We start from the raw sequence: 24,396 nt of genomic DNA on the forward strand, positions 1-24,396 counted from the left end.
GTCACTGCTGGTCTCCTTCCATTGAACATTGAACTCCTTAGCCAGAGTCAACAGAGGAACAGGGGCTGAGTTAATATTTACCTTGTCCTTTAGCCACAATACCCCCTTTACTGCCCCTAAATAACACCCTAAATTGTGAATGAAGGAACCCTGAGAAATCCTATCAATGACAGCATCTTGAAGTGCCATGTACCATGAACCATTTATAGGTCCATTCCCTAAGTTACAGGAGTGTGCCTCCTCTGTCATTTCTCTATTTGTATTCTATTGCCATATCTGCAACCCATTTTGCCAGGTGCTAGTCTCAAAATCTCCAATATTGTCAATGTAAGCTAATGATTCAGAAAAACACCTAAGATTATTGCCCAAGGCCTCTCCCTACTCACAAATTCATGAAAATGTGCTAATGGCCTAATTGCAGGACTTTACCTGAGAGACAAAGTATTAGCCTTTCTCATCTTCTTACTCCATGGCTTGCTGTTTAGCTGGGACGCTGGACCCTGGTGTCATTCTCCCCTTCTCCTTTTGCTCCCCATCTTTCTTCCCTGATTTCTCCTCCTATGTCATCTCTTCCTGCCAGCCCTGCCTATTCTTTCTCCTGCCTAGCTATTGGCTGTTCAGCTCTTAATAAAGAGCTCAATCTGGTGTTTAGACAGGCAAAGTACACAGCTTCACAGAGTTAAACAAATGCAACATAAAAGAATGCAACACATCTTTGCATCATTAAACAAATATTTCACAGTATAAAATAATGTAACGCAGCCGGGTGGTGGTGGCACACGCCTTTAATCCCAGCACTCGGGAGGCAGAGGCATGCGGATCTCTGTGAGTTCGAGGCCAGCCTGGACTACCAAGTGAGTTCCAGGAAAGGCGCAAAGCTACACAGCAAAACCCTGTCTCGAAAAACCAAAAAAAAAATAAATAAAATAATGTAATGCTTCTTCAACTAATATTCCTCCCGTTTTTGTATAAACAAAAATGAAAGCTTTTAACTTTAACATAGTAAAACTATATACAACAAAAACATTTAAAGTAAAAATTACATTTACAGTATTCAGTTCATTTATTTGTATTTAACAATTTAGAGAAAATATTGCACTGTCTATCTTATTTTAGTGATTCTAAAGTTTTATACCAAATTTACTTTTTATCGTAACTAAGGAAAGTCATAACTATTTAGTCAAAACAATTAAAATTGAACCTGCAGTTCTGGGTGAACATCATAACACAGAATGGAAGTATTACACCATCTTCCCCAGGGCAAGCTCAGGACTGCTTCGCATTCTGCCACTTATCAGTCATCCCAAGAGGAAGGAGCACACTGCCTATGCATTCTTCACATTCTATTTGAACACTAAACAGATTTAGTGACATTTCCCAGCCCCAAAGCAGAAAAAGAATCTGCTTCATTACTTTTAAAGCATGTAGAAGAGCACAGCTTTGAATTCCGCTTTGCAACATGGTGTCTTGTGTCTACAAGTCGTTACCAGTGTCTGAGTTTAAGCATTGTATTCATATATAATCACGCTCCTTTCACAGTCACACAACTGAAGAGACAAAAAAGGGAGAAATAATGTGAGAAAGGGGGCTGTACTGTTCTTCACAACAAATCACCACCCAATCTATTGTTCCCATACTTCTCAAATGTGTTAATGTGATGGTTAATTTCATTGTTAACTTCATTAGATTAAAGGATACTCAGATAGCTGGGAAAGATTTATTTCTGGCCATGTGTGAGATTGCTTCCACATGGCAGTAGCTTTTGAATCAATGAAAAGAGTAAGGAAATTCCATCTTCATCCAAAGGGTCTCTGCACTGTCACATCTGCTGAGGCCTAGAAGTAAAAAAAAAAAATACAACAGAAAGGTAGATTCTCTCTTCCTCCCTTTTCTGTAGCAGAGATACACATCTTCACCTCACCTCCAATATCAGACCTCAGGACTGGGGAATTGGTTAGGTACATGAAGCACCTGTAGACTTGAGTACAGATACTCAGTACTCATATAAAGAGATAGGCAACTATAATCCCAGATCCAGGAAGGTAGAGATAGGTACATCCTGGGCTTGCTGGCCTAACAGTCTAGATTACTTGACAAGCTCCAGGTCCAGTGAAAGACCTTGTCTCAAAAGTAGGGAGAGCAACAAACAGGAAGACACCTAATAATACCTTGTGTCAACCTCTGCCTTCCACATATATGTTTACATATGTATATATGAAATGTCACACTCATATCTACACAGAAACACACATAGACCTCTCCCTTTCTCTCTCTCTCTGTCTGTCTCTGTCTGTCTCTGTCTCTCTCTGTCTCTCTGTCTCTCTCTGTCTCTCTCTGTCTATCTCTCTCTCACAACACACACACACACACACACACACACACACACACACACACACACACACACACACACACACCTTGACTAACATGCATAGTGTGTGAAATTTCTGTCACATTTCCAGAGGAGAAAGGAGTTCATTAATATCACTGAGTTACAAAACCTGAGACCTGCAGCAGCAGCTTGCCTAAAATTATACTCGTGTAATAGTTGTACAATTGATAAGAGAGTTGTAGATGTAACCAACCATCTTCTTAAATAAGAAACACAGAACCAATGTAAAAGAGAAAGCCGAGAGGTCAAAGCTCAGAGCTAAAATCTTACCCTTCCTCCTGCAGTGCTCCTAGCTTCCCAAAAGAGAGCTATTTCCTGTGTGTATGTCTTTAAATAATCTTTCTGTTCTGCCTTATCATTGGTTGTAAACCCAAACATATGGTGGTATTGTGTTCCCCAAAATATTGTGTACCTGAATAAACTTATCTGGGGTCAGAGAACAGAAAAGCCACTAGTTAGGCAGTGATTGCACACGCCTTTAATCCTAGCATTCCAGAGGCAGAAATCCATCTGGGATCTCTGTGAGTTCAAGGCCACATTGGAAACAGCCAGGCATGGTGACTCATGCCTTTAATCCCAGAAAGTGAGGCTTTAATCCTAGGGAGTGATAGTAGAAAGCAGAAAGGTATATAAATCGTGAAGACCAGAAACTAGAAGCATTTGGCTGGTTAAGCATTTGGCTGGTTAAACTTTCAGGCTTTGAAGCAGCACAGTTCAGCTGGGATTCATTCTGGATGAGGACTCAGAGGCTTCTAGTCCGAGGAAACAGGACCAGCTGAGGATCCGGTGAGGTGAGATAGCTGTGGCTTGTTCTGTCTCTCTGACCTTCCAGTATTCACCCCAATAACTGGCCTCGGGTTTGATTTTATTAATAAGAACTTTTAAGATTCCTGCTACACAAACACATGACTGCCTCATCACTGCCTACAAGTACAGCCCTCTAGGTCTTAAAGGCATATGTCTCCAATGCTGGCTGTATCCCTGAACACACAGAGATCTATGGGATTAAAGGCGTGCACCACCACCGCCATGCTCTTTCTATGGCTCTAATAGCTCTGACCCCCAGGCAATTTTATTTATTAACATACAATCAAAACCACATTTCAGTACAAATAGAATACCACCATAGAGAGTAACCAACTATGTTTTGATTTGGGACTAAGTACCACACCATGAGATGCAACACATACCTGACACTGCTAAAGTGCCCAAGAACCTGAGACTAGGTTGGCCATGGGTCTAGGGGAAAGCCCAATACTATTATTCTGTTAAAGGAACATACAGTAAAATGGCTCCTAATCATGTATACTGTACTCATAGGTCAGTGTCTTGCCCAACCCTCTCTAGCAAAGCTTCTTGTAGCAGAATGGGATAGGGAAAAAAGACACATTCAGAAGCTGCTAAGGATGATATATTTGAACAAATTAGGTATTGTGTGTATATAGAAGCGAGAAAAGACATTAGGCCTGGATCATTAGTAGGAATTAATAGTAATTTAGCAGTACTCACTTGCTGAAACCAATTCTGTGATATATGTGTATATGTATATGTATATATATATGTATGTATATGTGTGTGTGTATGTGTGTGTGTGTGTGTGTGTGTGTGTGTGTGTGTGTGTAGTAATACATAGAGTTATAGCTATAGTTATTTATATATAATGCCCTATATCCCTTTGATCCTACATTTCATGTTCTCCTCTGTGGTTTAAATGCTGGATTCAGTTACTTCTGTCTTCAATGAGATTCTGAATATGATTGTCAAAGATGCTTACCAGTAACTCATACACTCATACAAACGCTTTAGTAGGCTAATGCCCCTGAATACTGAACAAGGTTTATAGGAAAGAAATGATAAAACAATTCCCTCTCCTTTTCTCTCTCTCTCTCTCTCTCTCTCTCTCTCTCTCTCTCTCTCTCTCTCTCTCTCTCTCTCTCTCATTCTCGCTCTCTCTCTCCTCCTCTTCTCTCACAAACACACACACACATACACACACACACACACACACACACACACACACACACATACACACACCATATACACAACTATCCTCCACTAGTTGATATTTTCTGTAAGAATATTCAGAAAAGGGAGAAGGTGACCTGGGCAGTCCAGACTTGGGTTCTCAGATCTCTTATTTCAGTGGGAAGATCATAAGACAAAAAAAGCCTACAAACCTGGGCCTTGGTCTTACCTCTCCAAACCCATCCCTGGTGATTATGAGTTTGAGCTCAAAGGCTCCATTATCTACTACCTATGATAATAGAGATGTAGACGAGATAGTAGACGGGAGAGACGAGAACACATGGTACAAGGATCTGCTCAGTACCTGGTGTAGGGCTTCATACTGCGTCATAAGAGCATCCCATGCTATAGCAGAACAAGCACATCAGCCACAAGCCCCGTCCCCTTTTGGTAAAACTATACTGTAACCATCAGAAAGGGCATCATATGCCAACCAGAACAAGCATGTCAACCCCAGGCCCTCTTCTCTTTTGGTAAAGCCACACTGTAGCCATCCTGGAGGGCCCACCCTGTGGACTTCTTTTAACTTTAATTATATCACAAACCTTCTACTGGAAAGTGTCGTTGACATATAAACTTTGGAATTGAGTGTCTAACACATGAATTCGGGAGGACACGTTAAAACCACAGCAGGAAAGTAAGTATGGACTGGTACAATGGCTTTCCTATAAGTCTTGACAAACAACAGACATTGGACATTTGAGTCCCAGCAGGATTCTTTCTCCTCTACCATAGGTAACAATAGGTAAGAAATTCAAAGTGTATTTTTCTGCCACTTCCTCATGCAAAATCATACTTGACTTAGGGAAGACCAGATACAGGAATGCAGACTTCAGTTACTTTTCCCTCTGACACCAATGCTACCAGAGCTGATGTAGGAAGATACTTCTGGATATGACTTGATAAAGTCAGAGGGAAAATTACAGTCAAGCACAATACTTGAGATGCTCACCTTAACCATCATTTATTCAACTTGTCAACACAAAGCCAATATTAACTATGTCCACTTTTCAATGTACCATGTTAGGACAGAAGCTAGGAGTGTGAGGGGTAACTCAGAGAATCAAGCTCTAGGATGGCATTCAAACTTAATTTGAACTCTGAGGACTCATATTAAATCATAAGAGAAGAAATAAATTTTGCAAGACCTTGAGGTTTGAGAGGAAGGTAGGAGAGAGTCGTATTTCTAATAAAGAAGGGCGAGACGTACTCAGAGCTCTAAGGTTTGAAAAACACATCCAGCCGCAGATTCCAAATATGATGTCATGATTTCACTGACATCACAACCCCTGTTAAAGTGTGTCTGACATTTGGTCACAACAGTATAAACTATCAGGTTTAACTCTGTTTACAAGAAGGTACTTCTTCCCAACGCTGTGACCACAGCGCCACCAGGTGTTGGCTCACCATATACAGTTCCCTTGTCAGAGGCACAGTTCAGTCCATTCCTTCAACAAACCTCTGCCCAGTTTGCTAGTTTCAGGGAACAGGGCCAAAGACAGTCTTCAAAGCCCGGAATCTCCCTCTAGACCTGCTACTGAGCTACAGTTCATCCCAACAAGAATGCTATGTATATCGCTTCTCTTTGTATCTTCTTACTTAACGGCATTGAAATTCATTCTCTCTGGCTTATCCAATTTGACACATAGCTGTTACTTCAATAAGTGGATAGACTGTGTTTTCTTTTCTTTACTTATTTAAATTTTTTACACATAAGGAAACAAACCTATCATATAAGTCATATCAAAAATGATTTCTCCAAACTCTTCAATTTTCTGTGAACTTTATTTTGTATTCTACCAAGAAAAATGAATTGATGGCATTCATATGTTGTCATTATCAGATAAATTGGTAGATATTACATGCTAGCAGAGGCTGTTCCTTCCTAACAGGAAGAGTAGAATGGAGTAGTCCAGGCATTCTGAACTCTAAAAGAGATTATAAGATAAGAAAAATAAAGGAGTAAGTAGAATTTGTCCAATATTTGGGGGTTTTATCTCAAATAATATGAGAAATTAGAGTCAGAGAATAGAAGTCACAGAGAGGATGAAACTGTCATAACACTGTCAATGGCAGAAAGGTATGAAGAGAAGAAACAGTTGGGAAAGAAAGGATTGTACTAGAGCCAGGCAATCCAGGTAGTGGAGTCACCAGTCAGTTAGTGTATTGTATGAGTGTTAGGAAAGAGGCAGAAAACAGTGAGGACAACTGGAGGTCCCCCAGCAGGAAGAGGGAAAGAGGAGAATCCTGGGAGTTCTTTGTGCTAGGGAAGGGGCAGGCATGTAAAAAGCCAGATTTCCAGCATCCTTCCCCAGGCCAACCCTAACATTAGGACTTCTTTTCCTTCCTGACCACACCCTGGGACCTGAGCAACAAGCCCAGCATTTTCTTCAACAGCCACAAGGTGCCCAGAGTGAGCCCCAACAGGAACAATAGGACATCCAGCAGGTTCTGCACATGCCATGGCTGTTGAAAGCCATGGGGCTTGAGATGTACTCCTCCCCCTGTTTGTAGGATGTGGTCAATCCAGCCCACCAGACGCTGGGAAGGTGTCAGGGGGTGAGAGCGCCTGATGGCCCTGGCAGCCATTGCTGCAGACTTGAACCTATGGGCAGACACAGAGAGAATGTGTTACCAATGTGCTGTGCCAGTAGTTGGGACTTTATAACGTATACACATGCCCCCCTACACACATATTTTGTTTCTAGTACATTTCCATAGGTCAGCTTTAACAAAATTGTTAGCATACATTTTTGTTGACACTGTCTACCTGAGTCCCAACTAAAAGTTCAATTTAAAAAACGTTCAATGAAAAGATAAACAGAAAAACCTAATACAAGAAGGATCAAAATTAACCCTTGAAGAGAAACATTTTTAATGTCTGTAAGGATTTCACCTATTGTGCTGAAGGTATGCTCACATTAAATATATGTGAACCTGTGTGACATGATGTCTGTCTGATTAAGTGATTGGGACATTGAAACCTGAGTATTTAGTCGTGTTTGATTATGAAATCATTGTGCTGGTTGGGCAAGGAATATGTGGGTCACCTCTTTTTGTCTCTGTTAGTATTGCATTTGTGCTAGATTTGTAAAAAGTTCCATTATAACAGACCTGTCCTGAGCCCCAGGAACAGAGTAGAAACTGATACCACTGCTTCCTCATGGTACGTGCTTCATATGTGCTAGTATGGAACAGACAATAATGACACACATGGTGGAGATATTGCAAATCTTTCAAAGTGTTAAAAAGAAAGTAGTGTATGATGAGTGACCTCAAGGACAGAAAAAGTAATAGCCAAAAACATGTTCTCCTAAAGACAACGGTGGAGAGATGGTTCTGTGAGTTCAACAAAAAGACCCTGAAGAGAGAAGTTCAGCCCATTAAGGCCATGCAATTGTCCTTGTCGTAGTTTGAATGAGAATGGCTCCCATAGTCATATATATTTGAATGTTTACTTATCAGTTGGTGGACTGTTAAGGAAGAATTAAGAACTGTGACTTTATTGGAGGAGGTTTCTAACTGGCGGGGATCAAAAAGCCCTCGCCAGGCCCATTCTTGCTCTTTCTGCCTCCTGCCTGCAGATCAAGATGTGAGCTCTCTTCTATTGCTCCAGTACCATCCTGCAGACACAGTCACCACCATGATGATCATGGACTAACCCTCTGAAACTGTAAGCAAGAACCAAATAAATGCTTTACCTTACATGTAGCCTTGGTCATAGTACCTTTTCACAGTAATACAATAGTAACTAAGATCATTAACTTCTGAGTCAATAGAAATTCTTTAGGTATTTGATGATTCAGGGAGATTGGCCACGTAAAGAACATGCCAATGATCTCTCCTGCTTCAACTGAAATTCTATTATAGGTACCCAAAATATGAAAGATCAAAAAAATAATGTGACCATAAGAAGTCATCGCACCACATCAGGTAGAAGCATATTCTCAGCTCCTCACCCAAAATTAGGATTATTAGCAAAGGAAAAGCAGGACTTTCACGTATCACACATGTATTATAACACATCTCACAATATTCTGTTTCATTGATATACAGACTACACAGTCCAATTAATACTAAGCCTATATTCAGCCTAAGAGACCCCAACCCCATAGAGCTGCATACCTCTTGTCTTCTATGACTTCTTTTAGTGTACGTGCAAATGTCTCTGCCTTGAGTGTCTCTAGCTGAACAGAAACACCAATTTTCTTTGCTTCTATTACAACCATGTTTTTAGCCTGGTCTCCAAAGAAGGGAATCCCGACCATGGGTACTCCATGCTGGATGGCCTCCATTATGCTATTCATCCCCCCGTGAGTGACAAAAAGACGAATTCTAGGATAAGCTGTTGCAAAAGGGAAAGATCATCCAATCTGTCACTATCAACGTTTCAGATTCCAGGTAAAGCAGCAGACCCAAGAAATAACAATGTGCTGAGGAGAATAAATTTACTGATGTTGCTTTAGAGATTTGCAATGTTCCAGCATGTGATACCCTGCCTTCTCTCTGCAGAGAGATGCCTTACTTCATTCAAAATCTAAGACCTAGAACCCAGGCACAGCTACAAGGACAGTGACAAGCCAGGCAAGTTTCTTTGTCCTTGTGCTCATCCTCATCTTCTCCACTGATGCTTTCTTCTTCACTTGTCTAACCTTGGCCTTCTCTTACTTTTTTCGTCTGATCTCACATAAGTCTATATTATGGGTGTTATCGGCTCTGTTTTGAGAAGCTTACAGAAGGGGATCATAGACCAGAAACTTCTGCATTTACAGGTCTTGACTGTTGCTCCATATTGAAAGCTACCAAACATTTCTTATGATCATAAAGAAATCATCCCAAACTATACCTCACACAAAAATCTACCCATTTTTCCTAGAAAGCAAGTCTTAGTCCTATTGTATAACCTATGATTTTACTGAACAGAGACCTATGTGAAAAATTTCCCAGCTTCTTTGGAGTCAGTCTTAGGTACAAACCTCTGATTCAGCCACTGAGTATAGAAAATATAGGTATCCATAAAATCACATAGAAACAAAAAATTTGAAGGGAAGTGTCTCTAGGGAATTCTGTTGCTATAGAAATCAGTGTCTTCATATTGTATTGTGGGCTTACATGGGTTGGTACTGAAATATCTCTCTATGTTCTCAACCCCACAATATCCATGTTGTAAGTGTCTGAGTTTTCAGCCCCTTTCTAACAACCAAGATGTGTCTTCATGCTTACACCTATATGTGTGTGTGTTTAAAAATACCAAGGATTTCTCACATCACTGTGAGAATAGCAGCAACAAATGGTGGCAGCTGCCCAAGGAGTAGTTATAGATCACATATTGGTCAAGATTGTGTTGTTGTGATCAATGATAAATACTCTTAAGTCAAGACTACATATCTATTTAGGGAATTGTGATCTGTCTGTGTTGAAAAGGATGAGGAAGTTGTTGCTATGACAAGTCTAGAGCACAGACTGATTCTCCCAAGTACTCTAGCTCCTTCTACCTGCCTGCTGGACATATATCTTCACCTATCAGCAGCCTTTTCTTCTGCAACTGCAAGTGCTCAGACATCAGTTATCTATTAAGTCTCAAAGCATATTAATGGAAATAAAGTAAGAAGTCTAGGAAGTTCTTACCCAGAAGGTCAGTCTGCGGAAGCCAATCCATGATTTTGACATTTGGAGCTATTCTGACATCTTTAGGCCAATGAGCATCCTTACATGTCCACAGCACTCCTTGAGAGAGGCGAGCAAAGGCACTGTTCATCTCTGTAATAAGTTCTTTGGTCTGATACATTGTTGCTGTGGAGCCCAGTGCCACAAGGACAAAACCCGATTCTCCAAACTTAATGATAAAATCTTCCAAGTCCTATAATAAACATAAAGAAATTTGAAAAAAAAATGGTTTGTTATAGCAGTTATGACATGAAACAAGACAAGTTGTTAAATAAACCCATGCTTTGGTTGTTTGTGTTCTATATGATAAAACTACTTTCATAGTCCCTGTATGGCTGTGTCTGGGGTAGTTACTGCATTGAATAGCAGTAACTTTGTGTGGTTGATATATTGTGCACCCCAATAAACTTATCTGGGGGTCAGAGAACAGAACAGCCACTATATTAAATATAGGTTTAGGCAGTTGTCGCACATTCTTTTAATCCTAGCATTCTGGAGGCAGAGATTCATCTGGATTTGTGTGAGTTCAAAGCCACACTGGAAACAGCCAGGCTTAGTGACACATGTCCTTAATCCCGGGAAGTGATAGCAGGAAGCAAAAAGGTATATAAGGCATGAGGACCAGGAACTAGAGCATTTTTAAGCTTTTAGCTCTTAGTAGCAGTTCACCTAAGATCCATTTTGATGAGGACTCAGAGGCTTTCAGTCTGAGTAAACAAGATGAGCCGAGGAATTTAAAGATGAGGTTTGATGAATTGTTCTGTTTCTCTGATCATTCAGTGATCACCCTAATACCCGGCTCCAGATTTGTGTTTATCAATAAGACCTTTTAAAATTCGTGCTACACCTTTCAGCTCTTATAGATTACTCTTCCAAGCAAATACATACACGAGATATTATTTGAATAACTGATTTCTACTGCTTAAAATGTAATCTTCAGAGTTTACAATTGCTAAGGGCATTCTTTTCTTTAATAATTTGAGATCCTTCCTAACTATTTTTGACATCCTTTGTATTATTTTATGTTAATGCTGGAAATTCAGTAAACAAAATTCCTTCAATTGCTGTGTGGTATAATGTCTTCTCCTCTGATGTTGTTTTCTATCTTTGCTTACAGAGTAATTATAGATTCATAGAATGGCTGGAGAAGTATTCTTTCCTGTGGAAGTGCCACAAATATTTATAGAGGAACTGGCATTAATTCTTAAGTGTTTTACTTAATTCACCAGTTAATCCATGTTCTATCAGACTTCCTTAATGAAATATTTATTATTGGTCAGTCTAATTTATTCCCATAACTTTAAGAATTTCTATTTTTTCTTGAGTCAGTTATGTTAACACACATGCATAGGAATATGTCCACTCATGTAGATCACCTAATTTGATGATATATCATGTTTGTATAATTCCCTTATAATCTTTATTGTTTTAAATAATAGTGGATAATTTTTTTATTTAGAACTTATCTTGTTGTTCTTTCTTATTTATATTCTCAATGACTCTAATGCTTTTCAGCATACTACTCTTTTGATTTTATTGATTCTAATGTTTTCTATTCATTGTTTCAAGCATCTACACTTTGATTATTTTAAGCCCCTTCTTTCTGCTAGTGTCCTGTTTAGTCATCTCATCATTATTTGTGCCTTATAATATAGGGTTAGATAATCAATTTCAAATACCTTGTCTGTACTAATAGAGAAAATAATAGCTATGAATTATATCCTATGTCTTGTTTTTATTGCACTCCATTTTTCCATTGTGTTTTGTCTCCTTTCCCTTTATATATAATATTTTCAAATGTTCCTCTTGATTTTTCCCTTTGATTTTACATATTGTTGTTTTCTACTCATCCCACTGTGGTAAGAGATGTTTACATTAATCTGAGAATTTGCAAATCTTGGGGTTGTTTTGGGGGGTGGGAAGGGTAATACATGAACCAAGGAATTTGTTTTGCGCATTAGAGAAGATTTTGCGCTCTGCTGTTGTTGGAATGAACACTCGGAACTGGAGAGATAGTTCAGCAGCTGAGAGAATTGGCTGTCCTTCCAGAGGACCACAGTTCAGTTCCCACAGAGCAACCACAAATCTCTGTAATTCTAGCTCTAAGAGATCCAGTAACCTCTTCTGGCCTCTTCTGGGCACTTGCACAAATGTGATGCACACACATACCTGCAGGGCAAGCACTCACGCACAAAAAATCACTTACAAATACATTTTAAGCATGATCTATATATTTCTAATAATTCTATTGGGTCTATAGTATTATTAAAGGTGATAATTTTTCTGGATAGTTGTCTAATTCTAAAACTGTAGAGTTGAGTCTTAAGTTATTATTTATTTCTTCTTTAAATTCCTTACATTTTCTTCATATTCTTATTTTCATATTTTGTGCATAGATGACATATTTCTCTGTAAGTTAACTATTTCACATTTGAAGTAATATTTTTATAGTTGCAATGTTTGATAGACACAAAGTTTCAATATATATAGTCTTTAAACTTCTTTGAGAGTTTTGATATAAAGTCTGATTTTCCTTATGTTGGCAACCATCACAGCCACAAAAATTCAATTGGAAATATCAATAATAACTAAAGGAGTTATTCTACCACAGCCAGGAATAGAGAGAGACAAAAGAAACTCACATTTTGTACCATCTAACCAAGTATTCAAACTTAGCATGGGGTATTCTAACATTGTACTTTCACAAACCTAAAAATGTAGACTCAGAATTCTTCTGTTGCCTTAGAGTACTTCCTTCCTTCCAAGACATCTTTACAAAGTGACAATTTTCTTCTATGGTGATTTGAAATAAAATGGCCCCCAAAGGGAGTGGCTCCATTAATAGGTATGGCCTTGTAGGAGTGAGTGTGGCATTGTTGAAGAAAGTGAGTCACTGTGGGGGTAGGCTTTGAGGTATCCTATACTCAACTATGCCTGATGTCACAGTTCACTTCCTGCTGCCTATGGATGAAGTTGTAGAACTCTGAGCTCCCTCTCCAATATCATTTGTTCCTACATGGCACCATGTTTCCCACCATGATAATAATGGATTAAGCTTCTGAAACTGTAAGACACCCAAATTTTAAATGTTTTTCTGTATCAGTGTTGCTGTGGTCATAGAGTCTCCTTACAGCAATAGAAACCTTAACTAAGACACCATCTAAGCACTGCAGGCCTCCAAATGAAAGATAAACTGAGGGATAAGTTATCACTCACTGGAGGTATTGGTCTAACAGGTTTGTCAGTTAAGCCTCCCACATAGATGATGTTGGGAAACATGGGATGAGGAAAATCCAAGGCAAAGTCGGAGCTGACAAACCACAACTCTGCTTTCCTTGGGAGTTCAGACAAAACTGGCCGAGAGCCTTCTGCAAAATGCTCCTGGATGATGCCGTCATATTGAGAAAGTATTTCTCTTTGCTTCATGGATGAATCAAGGAACATCAGGAAGTACTTCACTCTGGCCCAGAAGTCCATTTGGTCAGTTAAACTGGAACCAAATCCTGGGACAAAAGACAAAGGGTTTGGTACCCCGTAGTCTATAATGCTAAATAGCACGGGAAGGAAGGCCACAAATTGTTTCCCAAGTTTCTCAGCGATCAAGAAAACACAAGGATCTGTTGCATCTAAAAAGAGTAAGTCAAATTTCTTCTTTCTTAAGGAGTCCATGATGTCCTTTCTGCTTAATAAGTGACTGCATAAGTCCACAAAATACTCAAAGATCTTTATATTGGTGTGATGGTTAGACCTATAAAAAAAATAACAACAAATATTTTGAAGAGCTTCTTAATACTATTTGGAAGAGTATTACATTCAAAGTAAGTATTTCACAGCTAGACAAATGCAAGCCTATAATCCAACACTCTGGAAATGGAGACAGAAGTACCAAAAGTTCAAGGCTTGTCATAGACTTATGACTTTGAGTCTCGCAGGCTGAGCTAAATAAAACCCTAACACACTTAGAATAAATTATTTTTAATATATTTCATGAGAAGAGGCTCTGTGGCTTGAATTTTTTTCCTCCTGTTTAACACTATACAAATTATAGTGTTACTTAATATGTAAAACACATTGCTTTTCATAAAATAAAATATTCTTAATTAAAAATAAATAGGCCCATACAAATTCATTTTCTATTCCTCTCCTTACTACAGGGAGATATTTATTTTCTTCCTAATGATATTTGCTTATCAGAGTTGGGGAGGATATTCCAGGTAATAATGCTGCACCACATTTCCATGTGAATTACAGCTGTTGTTCAAAATCTTCAGCTTTAGTTATTCTGCTATAGATATAGCTCTGCTTCCCAAACTATTTCTTCTTGAATCACATTTCCTTTAAGGATCTATTCCTGTCCATCATAGGTGTTGGTTTATTTTCTTCTGCCTTAGAAGCCATCAAGGATTATAGTAGATCTCAAAGAAGCAGTCTCCATGGGCTGGTGTATAATGCTGTTTACTTCACATTATATAATGATTTGTTGTTGTTGTTGAGAATCTTGCTCTCTTAACCAATCTGTGTAAGTTGCATGATTACAGCTTTTTATAGTCATCAATGTTAAAGTCATTTTTTCCGTGGAGACCCAGAGAGGTTTCCTACTGAGATCTGAGCTTCCTCTTCCCAGCAGTGCTACATAAGGGAATGACTGGACCATGGGCATGGTTAATAGATGTTTGGAAGGGTCTGCACTTGCTTGTGCAGTGTGCTTTGATGGCAATGGAGAGATCTTTTGCCCTGCCCCTTTTTTACAAAAAGCCCTTAGGAAGAGTCAGAAAGGGCCATTCGATTTTGATCCAGGTATTTCAGAAGCTATCCTGTGTTTCTGTCTTTCTCCTCTCTGCTGTCTTTTTGTCTAAAATGTTTCTTATTCTTCTCTCCTCCTCATAGGAACCTTTTAAAAGGTGGGAGCTGGCCTCCCACAGATGGTGCCTAAACAGGGACTTGGGTGGGGAGGTAGTGAGAGTAGAAAAACCCCATGGAAGCAGTCAGACATGTCCAGTTTTATATTAAGGTTAAGGTGGTAGACTGGAAAGAGATGATCATAGCTTGCCTGTCAGGAGGCAATTAAAATGCTAATGCTACTTGTCAGTCTGCTTTGAGACCCTTTAAAAATTAAAGCTCATGGCAAGGCAGAACTGTCAAACACCAGGAAGTTGCTTTGGGTGTAGAAAAAGCTTAAGGGCACATAATGAACCTGGGTTTTGCCTGAGATGCAAGTGAGGGAAACATTGGGCTAATAAAAGTCTATCAAGAACAAGACATAGTGGAAAGAGCTCATGGCAGTCTTAAGATGCAGCTTCAAAAAATAAAGAGGAAGGTATTGTACCCTCAGTCACCAAATGAAGCTTGATGACTGCCTGAGCACTTGGTACACTGTGTGGAACAGAGGAATGTCAGCTCTTATGACACCTTAGCTGCTGATGCTCCTCCAGAGGAGTTGGAGTCAAAGCAGCTGAACCAATGTTCCTGACATTGATGTTCCATCCTGCAGTCTGGGGAAAGCAGGATACTAATCCTCCCCTGTAGCTAGAGTTTTCCTGCCTTGCCCACAGTCAGGACAAATCTTCGTCACCCGCCAGTCCCATAGCTGCTCAGACCCAAGCAAGTAAACACAGAGACTTATATTGCTTACAAACTGTATGGCCGTGGCAGGCTTCTTGCTAACTGTTCTTATAGCTTAAATTAACCCATTTCTATAAATCTATACCTTGCCACATGGCTGGTGGCTTACCGGCGTTTTTACATGCTGCTTGTCCTGGTGGTGGCTGCAGTGTCTCTCCTCAGCCTTCCGCTTCCCAGAACTCTCCTCTCTCCTTGTCCCACCTACTTCCTGCCTGGCCACTGGCCAATCAGTCTTTTATTTATTGACCAATCAGAGCAATTTGACATACATAGCATCCCACAACACTTCCCCTTTTCTTTTTTTTTAAAAAAGGAAGGTTTTAACTTTTACACATCTCCAAAGCCAGCTTGGTATATTTGGGAATTTGGGCGTAGCTTCTCTTACTACTTCCTGCTGGAGGGGGGGTGCTGTATCTTATGGGGATACAAAGAAAATTTTAGGATCATGGAGTAGTCCATGAGGCTGTATCGTCTGAGCCAGTTGCCTTGAAACGATTCTGGATGTTGAATCATCTGAGCCATGGTGTCATCAGAGACCTTTCAGGTGGTCTTGGCTGGCCAAACCTGATGTATCTTAATCTGAAACAAATCCATAGCCTCTGACTTTCTGTGGAAACAAAAGCAGAACCTCTTTTCCAAAGTAACATATCCTTATATCCAAATTTTGAAGTCAAGGTACCTTTAAAATATACATTTTGGCATAACTCAACAGCTTTTGCAATAAAATGTTTTTCTTCAGTTACAAATATCAAAGAGGACATAATCCAGATTCTCTGTGTGGTAGCCATCTTTATGTGGCTTATGTTTTATATTACCTTGAGCCTATTGCTTTAAACAGCAGCCTTCTAAGACTGAAAAGGCGTTGTGGCTGCTGGCTCCTCCCACTTCAGCTTCCCAACATGGCAGTGGTACGTTTTCCACCAGCTCTGGGAGCCATCAACTCTCAGAAATAGTGGGTCTATGCTTATATCAAGGCAGCGTGTAGCCCAGAAACCTCTTTTTGTTTTGTACTAGCAAAGGCTAAATCCACCACACAGCTTAATGTGCCACTTGCAGAGGCCTCATTCCCGCCACACTGCAGGTCGAGCGCACACACCAGGAACCCGCCATAGTAGCTATTAGCTCAAACACTCACGCTGCTGCTAACTTGAAAGAGACAACTAGGAACTGTTTTTAGCTCCGTTTTAGAATCTTTTTACTCAGGTTTTAGGTGGAAACTCTTGCCCCATGTTGGGCGCCATTTGTAGCTAGAGTTTTCCTGCCTTGCCCACAGTCAGGACAAATCTTTGTCACCTGCCAGTCCCCCAGTTGCTCAGACCCAACCAAGTAAACACAGAGACTTATATTGCTTACAAACTGTATGGCCATGGCAGGCTTCTTGCTAACTGTTCTTATAGCTTAAATTAACCCATTTCTATAAATCTATACCTTGCCACGTGGCTGGTGGCTTACCAGCGTCTTTACATGGTGCTGCTTGTCCTGGTGGTGGCTGCAGTGTCTCTCCTCAACCTTCCGCTTCCCAGAACTCTCCTCTCTCATTGTCCCACCTACTTCCTGCCTGGCCACTGGCCAATCAGTGTTTTATTTATTGACCAATCAGAGCAATTTGACATACAGACCATCCCACAGCACTCCCCCCTCCCACTGCTGAGAGGAAGTTTGGAACAAAGGTTTTGTCACTATTTGGTGTTCAAGTACTGAGAATGTAAAATTGGAATGAAATAGAGCCCAGAGCCACACCACTTCTGATTGCCAGCTGTAAAACAATGAGAGGATCCTTGAAGAAACAGTTTCTGAGTCTTACTAGCTGAAAAGAAATGTAGCTCAGTATGGTAATTCCACCTTCACTGTAGGGAGAGCTAATTGAAATTGCTTCTGTAGCTGGGAGTGAAGTTTCAGCAACATTTGTTTGAACTTAGTTGAATTCTTGCATTCAGGAGAACTGCAATGAAATTAGATAAAAGGACTACTAACACCACCACCAGTGACTATCCACTGCTGGGCACATTTTCACTGGTTCTGGAATGGCTAGGAAGGTCCAGTGGAAAAGTTGTCTCAGGGGGAGTGGCATTGTCCTGAGTGTTACAGCATTCACCAAATCCTGGGGTCAAGGGAATGGATACAAAGACTCTAGAGTTGCTAATGAATTAGGCTCTGGTTTCAAACTTTCAGGAAAACTTTAAGTCTATTATTAGGACTGACTTTTCTGAGATTTTGCAAACCTCAGAAATGAAACAATTTTGAGTTCACTATAGTAACTAATCATGATTCATGCACCCTCTGTCTTATTGGAAGAAAATGAAATGGTTCTATTAAGACGTCTCTTTTAGATGTTTGCTAAAGTTTGCAAAGTAGTCCTGTAGAGAATTTGCTTTTGAATGGAAGTTTGAATTGTAAATATGTATAGTAATATTCATGCTAGTTGTAAATATGTATAGCAATATTCAGACTAGTAAAATTCAGACGAGAATGTATAGAATATTCACACTTGTTAACCTGGTGATATTAATGAACCATGATTTGGTGAAGCTAAGTGAGTCTCCAAGTTTGATGCAGTTTCATCAGTAGTTTATTGATTTGTTTAATGCATTTGAATCAAGAGATTATTAATGTATAAAAAGGGCTTGGCAAAGTTAAGGCTGTTATAAACATCTTAGACCCATTCAAAAAGGATATTCCTCTTAGTCATCCTCTACTCCTTTACTGGGGGTGGGGGCGTGGCAGCCCTAGGAATTGCTGTGGTTTTTTCAACTATTTGCAAGCTCTTAGAGACCTGATTTAAAGCTGTGTTAAGTTCTGTACTTCCCCCTGCCAGAGGCTGGTAGTCATGGACAGGTAACATTCTTCTTGCTAGCTTCCAACCTAAGACAGAGTAGTATGCTTGATGGAAAGGGTATCTCAAGGAAGGGTAAGGCTGACTAGAGAAGAATGACCTAAGGCAAGTCTATCTGAGGAGTCCAAGGGACCCTCTAAAATATTAAGAAGGGAGAGTTTTGGAGACCCACAGAAGTTTCCTAGTGGGATCTGAGCTTGCTCTAGCCAGTAGGGATGCATAAGGGAATGATCAGACCATGGACATGGTTACCAGGTGTTTGGAAGCTTCTCACTTAACTGTGATGTGTGCTTTAATGGCAAGGGGGAGGTCTTCTGCTCTGCCCCTTGGCATTGTTATAAAAAGCCTTTTTGAAGAGGCAGAAGGGGCTGCTGGATTTTGATTCAGGTCCTCCCAAAGCTATCCGGTGTTTCTGTCTTTCTCCTCTTTGATATTTTTCTATCTAAAATGTTTTTTATTCCTCTATTCTCCTCATTGGAACCCTTTAAAAAATTGGAACTGGCCTCCCACAATTTCTTTTAATTCTACGTATCTTTGCATTAATGATTTATCCCACAAAGGAACTTTCCAATGATAATATTGGAATAACAAGATCATGTTTCAAGTTGCTGCCTAGAAACTAAGCAGTTAGAAAAATAAAATATAAAGCCCACACATTTTTTTCTCTTATATATGAAACCTAAACATAAGTGTGTGTGTGTGTGTGTGTGTGTGTGTGTGTGTGTGTGTGTGTGCCTTTTTAGGTGATGAAATTAGAAAGGAGGCAATGAGAGTACATAACAAAGTCATCAAAAGAGATACATGTATCATGAAATAGTGCTATGGAGGAAGGAGGGAACCAAGAACAAAAGATACTGGCATTTATGTTTTCTAAAAAGTCAATAGCAAAGCCTATTACTTTATATACAAACTTAACTTTCTAATGGGAAAGATAAATGTGATTGGAAGCTTATTGTTAGAATTTACAACTTCTACTGCTCAAACTGACACTGAAGACTGTCTTCAACTTTAGTCATTGTACTGATGACTCTTGCCTACAGCACTTTTCCCGGGAATTTTCCACATCAATGCTTTGCAGATAAGCAATATGGTGGGTTAACCATATCATCCTATGTGAAAAGATCCACAAGATGGAGCCCAGAGGCTGGCTTGCTATTGCTCACTTTTAAACTCCACTTCAAGTCAAAAGAGCTGTGGTTTGTCTGTTGTGGGAATTCACACTGCTAATGACCTTGGGATATCTGGCTCAATAGAGGCATTTTTTTCTGGTTATGTGACTGTTTAAAACTGAGGATGGAGTGTGTACTTTCTCTCTCTTTGTGTGGCCAGAGACTAGAGGGCTGTTCAATTCATCCATGGGCAAAACAGAAGGATTCTGCAACTGGATCTACCTTATCCTATATATGTGCATCTGTTTTCCCTTAGCATCCATGAATAAATTGACATATATTCATATATACCCTTTTACCTCTCTGATCATTTGTCTTCAAATGTTCATCTGTCAGAGAGTTGGTGCCCAATGTGGCTATGTAGATATAGTGGAATCTTTAGGAGGACATCTTTGTAGAAGGTTATTAGAAATCCTTACCCTATAGATGGTTCAAATAGTCCTTTGAGTTAACTTCTATGGGAGACATAAACCTGTTCTTTCTCTTCTCTTGACTTTTCAAGTCACACATTCTTAAGCCATTATGTTGCCATTGTCATGATGCTTTCAATCACCCTGACTGTGGTTGACACCATGAGTTTGAACTTCCACAACAATAACCTGAATAAGCTTCTTTTCATTATAAACTCACCCAAATTGAGTTGTTCTGTTATAATAATGGAATGTAGATCAAAATATGGCATAATTAATATTTATCACCTAAATTCCATTTTTACATATTTTATATAATAATCACTAAATACCTGTAGTAGAATGTTAATCCCTTTAAAGTAAATCAATTGTAAAAATTCTCTCCTTTTTTGTTTTTTTTTCTTTTTGACACAGGGATTCTCTGTGTAGCTTTGCACCTTTCCTGGAACTCACTCTGTAGACCAGGCTGGCCTTAAACTCACAAAGATCCTCCTGGCTCTGCCTCCAGAGTGCTGGGAGTAAAAATTCTCAAGAAGTAACTATTCTCATCAACTTGACTGTATTTTGCCTGTAATTTGAACCACACCTTAAGAGTTCAAGCTTGAAAAGAAAATACAATACATATGTCAAAAATGTAAATAAATAACAACCATGTTAGCCTAAAGTGCAATTTGATTTCTTTCAAATATATGACAAAAGATATGTGATCTTTAATTCTTCGAGTAAGAAATATTTCTAAAAATAATCATGATGCTGTGAGTACCATCTTGAGTATTAAGTTGAATTTTCTAAGAGAGAGATGAGTGAGACCAATGAAACTAACTAAGACAGCCCATCGCCCAGATCCCCTGCCCAGCTGTGTTCCAGTAGCTGGCCAGAAGGCAAGGCACCTAGGCAAGGCCCCCTGACTCACGAAGACCCCCCACTGGACACGGCAATCTCCACGCCCTGGCCCCATACCCATCTGCCTGAGAACCCAGCCACATCCTGAGGCACAGAAAGCAAACCACAAGCTCTCACTGGACCAAGAGGTGAGTGACTCTGCTCATACCCAGAGAGTCCTGCCCCTTGGACCCATCCCTGGAACACAGCCCATCCCCAGGAACCACTGAGGAGCTCTGTCCCAGTTGCTGGCCAGCAGGCAGGGCTCCTGCAGGAAGGCTCCCCTCATCAAGATCCCACACCTGACCCTGCAAGCTACACACCCTGCTCCCATACCCACCTGCCTGAGACCCCAGCCACTTCCCGAGGCACAGAAACCAAACTGCCATCTCTCATAGGACAAAGAGCTCTCATTGAAATGAGAGTAACCTCCTGAGACAGGGAATCTGCCACCCCTCATTAGAGGAAGAGTGGCTGTCTGAGATGTAGAATCTTCCACCTCTCATTGGACCAAGAAAGGCTTCCTGAAACACAGAGTCTGTCATCTCTGACTGGACCAAGGTTCCTGATAAGACCAAAAATGGCTCATGAGTCACAGAATCAACAAGTTAGGGTTGACCCAAGAGCAGCTCCTGGAGACACAAAATCTGCCTGCTCCAATGAGACCAAGAACTAAGATTGGAACCAGAGCGGGCCCCTGAGACACACACACAACAAGCAGAGAGTGGACCAATAGCAACTTGCTCAGACACAGGCACCACTTACACCTATTAGAGGAGGAGATGGGCAGACATCAATGCAAAATTACATACAACAACATTAACAGCAATACGGCATCACCAGAAGCCACACATCCTCCAACAGCAAGACCTGAATATCACAATGTAAAAGAAGTAGAAGAAAGTGACCCTAAGTATAGCATCATGAAGATGCTAGAAGCCTTTCAAGAAAAAATGAAAACTTAAATTGACGAAAAGACAACAAAAAAATTGGAAGAAATCAATGAAGAAATAGAGGAAAAGAAAAATTACAAATTGGAAGAAATCAATAAATCCCTTAAAGAAAGCCAAGAAAACCATGAAAAAGCAATTAAACATGTGAGGGAAACAGTTCAAGACCTGAAAAATGAAATAGAAACGATAAAGAAGACACAAACAAAGGGAACGCTGGAAATAGAAAAACTGAGTAAACGAACAGGAAATGCAGATGCAGCTATAACCAACAGAATACAAAAGATAGAAGAGAGAATCTCTGGTGTAGAGGATACAATAGGGGAAATAGATTCATCAATCAAAGAAAATACTGAAGCCACAAAAGTCATAACACAAAACATCCAGGAAATCTGGGACACCATGAAAAGGCCAAATCTAAGAATAATAAGGACAGAAGGAGAAGAATACCAACTCAAAGGCACAGAAAATATATTCAAGAAGATCATAGAAGAAAACTTTCCCGATTTAAAGAAGGAAATACCTGTGAAGATACAAGAAGCCTATAGAACACCAAACAGACTAGAATCCCCCAAAAAGTCCCCTTGCTACACAATAATTAAACCATTAAACATACAGAATAAAGAAAGAATATTAAGAGCAGCAAAGGAAAAAGGCCAAGTGACTTATAAAGTCAGACTCATCAGAATAACACCTGACTTCTCAATGGAGACTTTGAAAGCCAAAAGGACTTGGACAGATGTAATGCAGACACTAAGAGACCATGGATGCCAGCCTAAACTTATATACCCAGCAAAACTTTCAATCACCGTAGACGGAGTAAACAAGACATTCCAAGACAAAGACAGACTAAAACAATGCCTATCCATATATCCAGCCCTACAGAAAGCACTAGAAGGAAAATACTAACCTAAGGAAGTCAGATACACCAATGAAACACAGGCAATAGATAACTCCACAGCAGTAAACCCCAAAGAAGAGAAATACACACACACTACCATCAAAGGATAAGAGGAACTAACAGTCACTGGTCATTAATATCCCTTAATATCAATGGACTTAATTCACCTATAAAAAGACATAGGCTTACAGAATGGAAACGAAAGCAGGACCCATCTTTCTGCTGCATACAAGAAACACACCTCAAATTCAAATATAGACACTACCTAAGAATAAAAGACTGGGAAAAGTCTTACCAATCAAATGGTCTTAAGAAGAAAACTAGTGTAAGCTATACTAATATCCAGCAAAGTAGACTTCAAACTAAAATCAATCAAAAGAGATCAAGAAGGGCATTACATACAGGAAAGATCCACCAAGATGAAGTTTCAATTCTGAACATTTATGCGCCAAACACAAGGGCACCCACATATGTAAAAGAAACATTACTAAAGCTTAAATCACACATATAACCTCACACATTAATAGTGGGAGATTTCAACATCTCACTCTCACCACTGAACAGATCTGCCAAATCAAAACTTAACAGAGAAATAAGGTGCATAACTGATATTATGACTCAAATGGACTTAATTGATATCTACAGAACATTCCATCCTAACAAAAAAGAATATACCTTCTTCTCAGCACTCCTCTAAAATGGACCACATACTTGGCCACAATGCAAATCTCAACAGATACAAAAAATTGGAATAACCTCCTGTATTCTATCAGATTTCAACAACAACAAAAACTACAGCAATCCTACAATCTCATGGAAACTGTATAATGCTCAACTGAATCACCAATGGGTCAAGGAAGAAATAAAGAAATTAAAGACTTCCTAGAAACCAATGAAAACAAATATACCACATACCCACACTTATGGGACACTATGAAAGCTGTACTAAGAGGAAAATTCATAGCATTAAGGGCTTGCATAGAAGTGGGAGAAATTTCACACTAGTGACTTAACAGTACACCTGAAAGCTCTAGAACAAGAAGAAGCAAAGTCACTCAGGAGTAACAGACTCCATGATATAATCAAATTGAGAGTTGAAATCAATAAAATAGAAACAAAGAACTATACAAATAATTAATGAAACAAAGAGTTGCTTCTTTGAGAAAATCAACAAGATAAACAAGCCCTTATCCAGACTAAAAAAAGGCAGAGAGAGAGAGAGCATCCAAATTAGCAAAATCAGAAATAAAAAGAAAGACATAACAATGAACACTGAGGAAATCCAGAGAATCATCAGGTCATACTTAAAAAACCTCTACTCCAAAAAACTGGAAAATCTAAAAGAAATGGACAGTTTTCTGAATAAGTACCACACACCTAAATTTAGTCAAGACAAGATGAACTATTTAAATTGTCCAATAACCCCCTAAGGAAATAGAATCAGTCATTAAAAGTCTCCCAACCAAAAAAAGCACAGGAGCAGATGATTTCAGTGCAGAATACTAGCAGGTCTTCAAAGAAGAGTTAATACCAATACTCTCTAAATTG

General features: G+C 39.6%; 1 protein-coding gene across 1 annotated transcript in view; it reads right to left on the minus strand.

Annotated features, from left to right (window-relative positions):
* Positions 1 to 6,176: 6,176 nt before the first annotated feature.
* Positions 6,177 to 24,396, minus strand: part of LOC143268655 (UDP-glucuronosyltransferase 3A1-like) — a 45,040-nt gene continuing 26,820 nt past the window's right edge. Inside the window, exons 4-7 of the mRNA XM_076551790.1 lie at positions 13,298 to 13,829; positions 10,043 to 10,274; positions 8,540 to 8,759; positions 6,177 to 7,019 (exon numbers count right to left, since the gene is read on the minus strand). Coding sequence (XP_076407905.1) covers positions 6,743 to 7,019; positions 8,540 to 8,759; positions 10,043 to 10,274; positions 13,298 to 13,829 — 1,261 coding nt within the window. The 3' untranslated portion in view covers positions 6,177 to 6,742. The remainder of the gene's footprint in view (positions 7,020 to 8,539; positions 8,760 to 10,042; positions 10,275 to 13,297; positions 13,830 to 24,396) is intronic.

The sequence above is a fragment of the Peromyscus maniculatus genome, chromosome 15 (genome assembly GCF_049852395.1).
Source record: "Peromyscus maniculatus bairdii isolate BWxNUB_F1_BW_parent chromosome 15, HU_Pman_BW_mat_3.1, whole genome shotgun sequence".
In the NCBI taxonomy this organism is placed as follows: domain Eukaryota; kingdom Metazoa; phylum Chordata; class Mammalia; order Rodentia; family Cricetidae; genus Peromyscus; species Peromyscus maniculatus.